The sequence below is a fragment of the Xiphophorus maculatus genome, chromosome 12, assembly GCF_002775205.1.
Source record: "Xiphophorus maculatus strain JP 163 A chromosome 12, X_maculatus-5.0-male, whole genome shotgun sequence".
Lineage (NCBI taxonomy): Eukaryota > Metazoa > Chordata > Actinopteri > Cyprinodontiformes > Poeciliidae > Xiphophorus > Xiphophorus maculatus.
This window is the reverse complement of record NC_036454.1, coordinates 18,516,996-18,527,609: the sequence shown is the minus strand read 5'-3', so window position 1 is coordinate 18,527,609 and position 10,614 is coordinate 18,516,996. Positions and strand designations below refer to the sequence as shown.

The 10,614-nt window shown below is 38.4% G+C and overlaps 1 protein-coding gene across 3 annotated transcripts; it reads right to left on the bottom strand.

Annotated features, from left to right (window-relative positions):
* Positions 1-386: 386 nt before the first annotated feature.
* Positions 387-9,223, bottom strand: gal3st1 (galactose-3-O-sulfotransferase 1). 3 transcript variants are annotated; one of them, XM_023343149.1, is made up of 4 exons: positions 9,116-9,223; positions 7,647-7,964; positions 4,908-5,058; positions 387-3,581 (listed from the first exon to the last, which is right to left on the bottom strand). In XM_023343149.1, the coding sequence occupies exons 3-4, from the start codon at positions 5,033-5,035 to the stop codon at positions 2,432-2,434; spliced, it is 1,278 nt and encodes a 425-aa protein (XP_023198917.1). In that variant the 5' UTR covers positions 5,036-5,058; positions 7,647-7,964; positions 9,116-9,223; the 3' UTR covers positions 387-2,431. The 3 variants fall into 3 exon arrangements, with proteins under 3 accessions (XP_023198917.1, XP_023198918.1, XP_005804125.1); XM_023343150.1 differs by lacking the exon at positions 9,116-9,223 and adding an exon at positions 8,437-8,548; XM_005804068.2 differs by lacking the exon at positions 9,116-9,223 and having other exon boundaries at positions 7,647-8,022.
* Positions 9,224-10,614: the final 1,391 nt, after the last annotated feature.

The window sequence follows — 10,614 nt, the reverse complement described above, 5'->3', positions numbered from 1 at the left end:
CTGCCCTTATTAGGTTCTAAAGGTTTTTCTGTATCTTACAATAGTATGTGCTGTAAAAACAAGCCACATTATAATAAGTAACAATGATGGCGGTTTTTATATGGACTATATGGGATATTGCCCAGGGCTGCAACAGAACCAGCGGTAGTGGTTTAGATATGGACCACAACACCAGATAAAATCACACAACTCATCTGTCAGCTCCACCCTAAACAAGTCTTCCATTCATTTTATGGATGTCTAGGTGTGGCCAAATGAGAACAAAAAGGGTGGCAACTGCCCTCTGGGTGATGTTCTGCAGTTTCACCTGTCTTGAACAGGTTGTACTAAAATGTGAAGTTCCCTCTGGGATTAATGAAGTATATTTATGTATTCGTTCACTCATTTATTCATCCTCATCAGACATCAAGCAGCCACAAAACAGATTTACCATTTTTACAACGATTTGTTTATGGGACGTTACTTTTCTTTTCAGATATAAATGCTCAGAAGGGGCTGGGTGTAGCTTCTGGGCAGACTCGTGCCAAAACAACAAACAAAAGGAAACTATCTAAAATATTGACCTACCAATTCAAAAATAAATAAAACAAATAAAATAACTTACCTCCCAAACCATGATAAACAGGAGAATATTGGGTCAAAATGAAAGGCACACAAACTACTCAAATTATTCTACTATTGCACAATGTTGAGGATGTTCTGCAGAGATGCAGGTAAAGGTAAATGCCTGAATGATGAGGAATAGCAGAGTGCAGACGGCAGGCGGTTCACACAGTGTCTTCTTCTTCTTCAACTCATCCACATCTCTAAAAACACACTTTCACAATTGTGAAACAATGAAAAAGGAAACAAATCTATAAATATATAGGATAATTATGCAATTGCCACTAGCAAAAACAGAAAAAGTTTAATCTACTGTACTTTAATGTCAGACTGAGGGAAAGGAAAAAAAATTGTGTTTGTATGTATTTATCTGGATTACCTGTAACTCTTACGTTTAATGTCTAGTTTGTAATTTTTCTTGCTGTTTAATTGCAAGGAAAACTGGTTTGTTGTCACATTTGATACTAATGACGGTTGTTAGTATTTACACCCATTGTTGGCAGACTTATTCTGCATCATATAGTATAGTAAACTTGGAAAAATAACATCAGAAGAAACTTTCAGCTTTAAATTACTTTCTTTTGGTTTGAACATAGAAAGTGTTACCTTTTACCTAATTAATAATAAAATTATAATGACATATTGTCTGTATCAATGAGGGATCGTATGGAGTAGGCAGCAGATAAATTAGTGAACAAATAAATCCCTTAAAAAGTGCTGAAAACAAGAAAAAAAACAGACATAGAAACAGATGATTTATCATTAAATGAATCAAAATAAAGAAACATGCAATGCTGCAGAGTAATAAAAAATATAACTTTTTCCCTATTGATTTCCTTCTGCCACTGCAGGTTATGACAGCAAGGCTGCATACAATCAGGAATGCAGATCATGTTTAACACCGTTATTCACCATCAAAGCACAGAAGAGAAATTATACATTTACTTCTCACAATTTATAATACACAGATATAATCGTTCAGCTAAAAATCCTGCCAACACAACTTATAGACGAACATGCTGCTTAAGACTTGACCTTCAGACATTAGAACGAGAAAAGACCCTCGAGAAGCAAAATGTAGCAGAAATCTCAAATACCATTAGGAACATAAAAAAAAAACAATTCTTGTTTTGATTGCATAGAGCTTTACTTCCTTTTTGATTAATTTGATGATTTTCCTCATATTATTCAATAGATATCAGAATAACAAGTATTCGATCTGTTTTTAATACCATGAATTATACAATCACCCTGTTTTAAGGCCTTTCAAGTGCTACTCTTAAAAGGTAACCATTATTATACATATTTATTACAATTTAATCAAATTTTATAGCTTCGCAGAGGGCTATTTCTATAGCAAGACGTTATTCATTTCTTATAATGTTCCTGATATTTTTGTAAGAATGTTTTTGTTAGATTTTTTTCTGTTTAATGTTTGGCCAGTGTTACCTTTTAAATGCAGCAGTGTCAGATTTAATACTTGTACATTGACTGTTTTCACACCATATTTTTACCCTTCATTCAGAGTCCTTTCATCCAAGTTAAACATTTTCATCAAGGACAGTTTGATATTCATAAGTTATTATAAACCGTTCTATGTTCCCTTAAAGACTTAGTTGGTATGGCAACAATTATGATTTAATCAGAGGCTACTTAGTTTGTTGTGAACATATCCACTCCCTTTCAGTGTTTCAAAGCTGAACACTACAAAGTTTCTGGTGTTCTTGCAGAGTGTGTTCGGTGTAGACTGTGACATCTGCCAACTGTACTCTGATATACTTTTCTTCTTCTTTTAATTGGTGACGTGGCTTCATGCTCAGAAGCTAAGTCACCAGTTAAGAATGTTTCGAACATGGCCCCACAGCTTGGTGATCCACAGGTTCACCCCCAGTTCTGTCAGGTACTGAATCTCTGGCATCAACATCTTACGACACAACTTCCGATGTGTTTTGTCCACATTCTTCTTTAGGTTATAGCCCATGATAGACTTCTCTCCTATTGGCTGCCAGGGCTGCATGTCTGTCTCCTGGATGCTGCCGGCTTCTACTGCATGGCCTCCCTCAATGCAGATCGATGCCATCTCTTTGTTTCTTTTCCTAAGTTCTGCCACGTCTTTGGCCATACGCTGCCGCCCATAGGCATCTACCTTCTTCCAAAACGTTTGGTTGAAATGCTGGTATAGCTTCCAGTCAATGGCATTCCACTCAAGAGCCCTGGCCCTCAGCTCAGGGGTAAGTTTAGACACAGTGGATCCCTTGCGGGCATTGAGCTTGAAGAAGAGCAAGTCGTCCATCTCCCAGCATAGAGCATCTTTGAGCAGGATCAGTGATTCCTCAAAGTGTTCCACCAACATGACCAGATAGAAGCGCTCCGAGATGAATCTGATTCCCTCGTCTACCTGTGGATTCTCCAGCTCCAGAGTGTTGTCAAGTCCAAAGTCAAAGAAAAGTAGGTTCTTGAGGTAGAAGGAATTAAAGCCCTCTGGATCAAAGTAGCTGTGAGGGTCAAGCAGGAACTCCGTCAGCTTGTCGTCACCCGGTATCGTCCAGGTAAAAGGCACTATCCGGCCAAAATAGTGGAATGATGACTCAAAAAGTTCTGCCGGGTCTCTCAGAATGGTGATGTAGGATGTGTCTAAAGGAAGTAGTTTAGCCACTTCTGGAGCATTGAACCGCATGTGATTGCAGATGATGTTAAAGCACATTCCAGGTTTGTAGTCTTTGACCTGGGAACGTTGGAAAAGGGATGGATAAAAGAAGTCATTCCTGCTGTTGGGAAAGGCAAACTGAAGATGGTGTTTCTCTCCAAAACGGAACAGGATGTTGAGGAAAGTGCTGCTGGCCGTTTTGTGTGTTTTCATGAACATTATGTCCACTTTAGGAGAGCAAGACTGGCTCGAGTTTTTTTGGGACATGTTGGTGGATGTTTTAGGGTGAAGATGGGATGGACGATGGGCACAGGAGTAAGGCACTGGGACCCTGCAGATAGAAAACATGAAAAGGCTGTGAGGAGGAGATATTTGGGAAAAGTAATGATTGCCGTGCTTTACAAAACTATGCATGCCCACTGAATCTTTAGATATTTTGCTACTTTTGAAACAAAAGCTTCAGTGTAATTCATATTATGTGACTGACCAATATGGTTGTCAATATAAAGTAGCTGTGGTAATGTACTGTGTCTCTACCAGTTTGTAGAGACTGAAATCCCTTTAAAAGAGCTCAAATTCAGTCAGACTGGAATTAAAACATTGATGCCGACTATAATTTAAACTCCTCAGGTATAGGATCGTTATTCTGAACTGCTAATAATAGCCATTGATTGGGCTGATCCGAGGCCCAATATTGTTTTAAAACATTTTATACAATGTTTTCTTCTGGAAGGTAAACCTCCATCCAAGTCTCAAATCATTAACAACCTTAAACAGGTTTCCTTCAAATAATTCTCCGTATTTAGCTCCCTCCATCTTTCCTTCAATTTTGAATAAATTTCCAATTCTTTCTGAAGACACTTCTCACCATAGCATGATGCTGTCACCATCATGTAACCCCATGGATGTGGTGTGTGTGAGTTCAGAGTCCAGCTGGTTCTGGTTATATTTACAGTTCTGCCTTCCTCTATTCCTTTTTAGAGAATTGAACAGCAGAATATTTTTTTGTTGCACAAATCTGCTTTGAACTTTTCCACAAATTTATCCCCAACATGTCTGATGTTATATTTGTTCTCTAATGTTCTCCTACAAACCTTGGAGGCCTTCACAGACTGCAGCTTTATACTGAAATTAAACTACATGTAGGTGCACAACCAGCTGCAGTGGCTTTCACTTAGATGTAACAGCACAAAGGGTCTGAATACAAATACTGGTATACTTAATGAATATATTATTTTCTTCTACTTCACAATTATGTGGCTCTTTTTGTGCAAGTCTTTCAAACTAAATATGGACAAAATAGATTCAATTACAAGGTTGTAACATGGTAAAATGTGGAAAAAGTTCACTCTACTGACAAAATATATATTGGAAACATAAATTGATTTAGAATTTACATAAAGTATTCTATACAGATGCATTTTAAACTTATTAAATCTTGATGATTTATATGAAAATAGTCAAGATTATTTCATGGACAATGAATAAAAATAAGACAATAAAATTCAGGAAACAGTGAGGGAATGCTCAACTCCCTGGATTGTAGTTAAATATGTCAGATCATTTTACACACCATCTTGAGTGTTACAGGAAAATGGTTTTGATTTTAAACAATGTTTTCCTAAAAACTAAGAGATTCAAGCACTGCAAGTCTTACTCAGGTGGGTTGGAATTGGCTTGTTGGAAGGGGAGACAGTAAAGCAGGATCATACAGCTGGTTAGAAGTGTTCCCAGGATGAGGCCTTTGCACATGGACCTCCATTGTCTCCCTTGCTTGCCAGCCATGGTCCAGCAAGTTCAAATTCTACCTAGAAGACACAGAACACAGTTTTATCATTTTCATAACCTATTAAGCTGTGTTTTCTTATATTCTCATGTTGCAAAAAAATTGGACTTCAGACCAACTGGACTTCGTTGTTACTGTTTTTAAGTGGTTACTGCTAATAGGCAATAAGGCTAGAGAACACAACGACGACACGTTAAATAATTAACTCAGATCATTCCCCAGGGATTTAATTAGAAAGTGACTCCGCATAGATTACAATCTCAGTTCTCTGGTTTCGGAACGTCCTGAGACAGAAACATGACCTACTGGAAAGAGAAAATTGCATTGTAATAGCAATTACTATTTCAGAAAGAATAATACATTTCTAGCTTTTAGAAACTTGACTGAGCGGCTGATTATGGATTAGAAATAAGTCTAATAGCAGAATGATAAGCAACAAATCATTCATATTGTAAATAACAACTCTGCACACAATAATCTTGTTGTAGACTGGAGTATCGCCACAGATCGTAACTGAAGCTGGAGGGGAACATGAGCCGACATCTGGGACATGAACTTGCAATTTACATTTTCATATAGCTGCCTTTGTGGGGCTCAAGCAGGAACTCTGTCAGTTTCACATAACCAGGCATCTTTCTGCTGATGACGTGGGTAGCCAAATTATATGAGGTGACACTGGCTGCAGGTTTTAACTCAGTGGTTAGCAAAGAAAAATTATGGTGCTTGTGACCTGAAGTGTAGAGCCTTGTGTTCCCTAATAAAGAATAAATAATGCACTACTGTGGAAAATGATATATGTTCTCTCCTGCAGACTGAGGTAAAATGAGCTACCTGCTGACTCGGCAGAGCACACCTGAAGATTTACAACTTTAGATGACCCAATGCTACCTCAACACAGAGCCATAATGTAGAGAATACACTATGTATATCGGAGGGCTTTATTTCCAGACTTTATTCTGTTTTATATTAAAAACCATTGTACCAGAATGAGTTATCTGTATTTAGTCGTTGCAATTATGTTTCAGTTTTTTTATGTTTTAACAAAGGTGTAGCTACTGTTTAGGTGTTTTTCTGGATGCATCACAAAATGAATCCCTACTGTTTGATTAATGTCTTAAAAGCAAATACTGACGCTGAATTGCAATTTCTTTTTATTTCATTAAGGTGAAGTGAATTTTGAAACCTATTATGGTAACATTATGAGTAAATAAAATAATTTAGACCAGTTATTTATTACTGTGAAAAATGAAATGATCTGTCACAGCTGAATCTGGGAAACTTGTTTATCAAAGTGCCACATAACAAGTTTAACATTTCATACATACACCTAGATCTTAAAAATGTGGGTGTCTGATAACGAGTAACTCTTCAAATCAAAGAAGCATTTAACATGAAATAAAAAAAAATCATGCACAAAACGGAGCATTCTTCAAATTAGCTGTACAGACTGCTATAAGAGATGCTTCCTGTCCATGGCCATCAGACTCTACAACTCTGAAATATGATTTACTATAACATTTAATTTCCCTTTAGGATCAATAAAGTATTTTTAAAATTGAAATGAATTAATTTGAATTCATTGAAGTTTATGTAAATTGTTGAGAAGCTTTTCCTTCCCTGGAGAATTTCTTTATAAAGAGGGGAAAAACTGTCAGTCTTCATTACAGTGTTCGTTTGAACGCCAAAAAATCTGGGTTTTTGACTTAAGAACTACAGAACATTATCATAAATAATTTTTTTCTGTTTTGAAAATCAGCTTGTTTTAAAAGAAAACTGTTGCTGCCATGCTTACCATACTATTGTTAAAAGGTGATGATATTCAAACTGACAGCAATTATTTATTTCTCTTTTAGTTGTTATTCAAGCAATGGCGGTTAAGATCTACATTGAGATTTAATCTAGATCCGGGTTTAAACCATGTGTATCTATAAAGTGAGAAACTTTGTCCAGAGTTATAGATACTCTACCAATCTAACCCAGTGCTGGTGAGGATAACCAGTGAGTGAAGCATGAAGCATTTCTGACAAAGGTAAAAAAGATTATAAAGTAAAAAAATATGCTGTTCATTCAGACTTAATACTAAAAGACTTTGATCTGCACATTGGGTCTGTTTTTAAAAGAAATCCCCAGAAATTACATACTTCTGGTTTTTTAAAAGTATTTTTATTCAAGAAATATGTAAATATTAATATTAATATTTAAATACAGTAAAATTCAATTCAAAAATTCACATTCAAGATTCTAATTCAAAACCATTTTCTTAATCCCAAAGGGAAATTAAATGTTGTTAAGTAGGGATATGTCTACTTTGTCTAGGTGTACACAAATAAAAGTAGGCTAAGATTAAAATTTCTTTAGAAAGTAGACTGTAGATTGTAACTGAAGCACGCTCCTGTCCTTTCTCCTTGACGCAAGTAAATCTAAAACTCTCTTGTCTTTCTCCTATTTGTGTGGTGAAATCAAATCCATTTTCTGTGCAATTACATGTCTGAAAAAGCTGTAAATTATCAGCAACATTGCAGTCTTTTTACAAATTACCCCAAACCCCAGCTTTAAAAAAAATCCATTTAGAACAAATATACATCTCAAAACACGAGAGGAACTTCTTACCTTCATGCAATTACCCAAAGAGAAACAAGTGCACAAGACAGAGCATTCTTCAAAGTTGTCCTACTCCATCATGCGGTCCATCCATTTCCAGACGATTCATGGAAGTCAATGTCCTTATTAAGGCTCCTCGTGTGTCTGATCTTAATGCGTTCATTTTGACTCCTGTGATCGTCTCATCACAGATCCGATGCCGCAGCTCCCATTCATCTATTTGCTGTTCCTCCTCTCCTCTTTCTCCCCCGTCACTCTGCGTGCACACCTGATGCCTCCGACCTGTGCTGCCTCCTCCCTTCACTTTCAATTCCAAAACTGATCCTGCTGAATAAAGCACAGCAGGGAGGTTCATGTAACCACCTGTGACGTCAAAGTCTCTCTGTCAGGGGACATGAACAAGTCTGTGAGCATGAAAATAAAAGAAGGAGGGCAAGGAGGGAGAGCAGGAGAAAGAGAGGGAGGAGAGAGGCCGTATATAGCCCCTATTTTGTGTTCACACACAGAGGGCTTTTGAGTGTGGACACTGAAGTCTGAGCTGCATGCTGACAAGAGGGGTGGAAAAAGGCATTGAAAGGACAAATGCAGAAATCCAAAGCACAAAGAGGCTAATTGTTCCAGCTGATCAAAACTGCACTGTCTATCGTCTGAAATTCTGATTTAGCAAGCTGGAGCTCTGCATGTGGTAGAATGAATAAACACAGTATAGCTTCTACATTTTCTACAACAGACCAACAAATTATATGAACAAAAACTTCGCTTTTCGTAATGTCAGTAATGTTAGAAGCTGAAATCCTACCTGCAACTACAAGTGCCTGCTGTTTAATCCTGTTAGGAAGTCAATACTTTCCTGAAATATTTTAGCCGATACAAGTTTTCATGTCCCATGAACTACTTCACATTTTAAAAACAAAGTATTTTAAGATTGTATGACATAGACAAGGGGTGCCCAAAGTCGGTCCTCGAGGGCCGTCATCCTGCATGTTTTAGTTCTCTCCCTGGTGGTAGTAACAACCTTTTCAGCATGTCACTGTTCTTCTTAGGCCTTCTAACGAGCCATCATTTGGTCCAGGTGAGTTAAACCAGGGAGAGAACTAAAACATGCAGGATGACGGCGCTCGAGGACCAACTTTGGGCACCACTGTGGGTAATCCTGGTCCTAGAGGACCGGTGTCCTACATCTCTTAGATGTCTCCCTGGTCCAACACGCTTAAATCCAACAGCTGAATCACCTCCCAAGTGCAGTCAAGGTTTCCAGAGTCCTGCTCATGACCTCATTATTTGACTCAGGTGTGCTGAAGTAGAGATACATCTAAAAGTTGCAGGAGACCGGCCCTCGAGGCCTGGAGTTGCCCACCCCTGAAAGGAAAAACATACATTTAAATAAAGAAATAAAATTCACAATTTGAAAATCAGAAAATTGTATTGTACATACAATACAATTTGAAAAATAAAACACTCTTTAAAAAAAGAAAAACCTGGGGGTGGGAGGTGTCCTGAAGTCAGACTTGTGGCGCGGCCCAGCGTGTCCACCGGGGTTGGGGTCTCTCCAGCGACTGCTGGCCTGAGAGAAAGTCTTCCCAGAAATGGTCTTACTCTGTGTATCCTAATTAAAATTCAGTACCAATTGCCTTCTCACGCCTTCTACACTCTAGAATCCATGTAATTAAAAGTCAACATACTGTAAACACAGCTCTGGTAAGATAAAATCTAAACTGAAAGTGTTTGGAAACCTAGCACTGGACATTACCCTGAATGCACCATCCACACACTGGAACATGGTGGTGGCAGGACCATCATACAGCCGAGGAAAGCCGGTCGGAGCTGAAGGTAAATGGAGGTAACAGAGCAATCCTGAGCGACAGACCAATAGCTAGGTTGACCTGAAAGGAGAGAGCGTTAATGACTCAAATCATACAGCCAGAGCTACAAAAGGGATGGTTTGGATAAACATGTATTTATGTATTTGAATGGTTTGACGGTTCTGTTCATTTATATAGCGTCAGTTATATGTTGTCCCAAGGCACTTTGCAAAAAAAGTAAAAAATTCAGTTCAATCACACATTTATTCCAATTTATCAAACAAAATCCTTTAGTTATGCAAAGTACTTTAAAAATTTCTACCTAAGGAAGCCCAGCAGATTGAATTGAGTCATTGACTTGCTGCATTCACTCCTGCTGTCAAAGCCCAGAATTAAGTCTAATTGAGAATCTGGGACAAGACCTGAAATTTATGTTTACAGTCACTCCGCAGGTAGTCCGACTAAGCTGGAGCTCTTTTATAAAGAGCAGGAAAATATATATCTCCTTTCATATTTTCCTTTGAAAAGAAATGTGAACACCACATAATTTATGCCTTCCAGCATATCTATCACACTAAACAAACATTGGAGTTTGTGACTGTAGTGTGACAAAATTTGCAAAAGACAAAGGGGTGCGAATATTTTTCCAAGGTAAGGTGTCATGTGTGATGTGCAAAAGGCACAAGCCACGTTTGTGGAAATGCTGTTCCTAATTATTTATTATGTAAGGACAATAGTATTTCAGTAGAGGATAAAATGAGCATTCCACTGTGGCTGACAAGTCTGTTTGGCCCTGCATGGCAGGATGTAGCAATATGCTGCCACAATGCCTCACCCAGTTCAGTACGCCCCAACTCCATCTCCCGTTTACTGAAGCTCGGATCTGTAGAAGACAGACTCGATCTATGCTGCTCGTCCCACATTCGTCAAGCCGGAGCACAACACTGCTGCATTTGTTCCACTGGGAATGCCTCTGCCTTCAGGCGCACCCACCAAGTGTCAGGTCGAGACTCGAACAGGGTGGGCATGTGTGGAATGCGAAGCTGGGGAGAGTGGAGTGTGACGGGCAAGCCCACTCCCCACGAGATCAGAGGGTGGAAGGCCTGATCCCTATTTGTTATCGACACCCACTGCTGCTAGCGTAGACCAATCAATGAATGAGTCCAACAGCACGA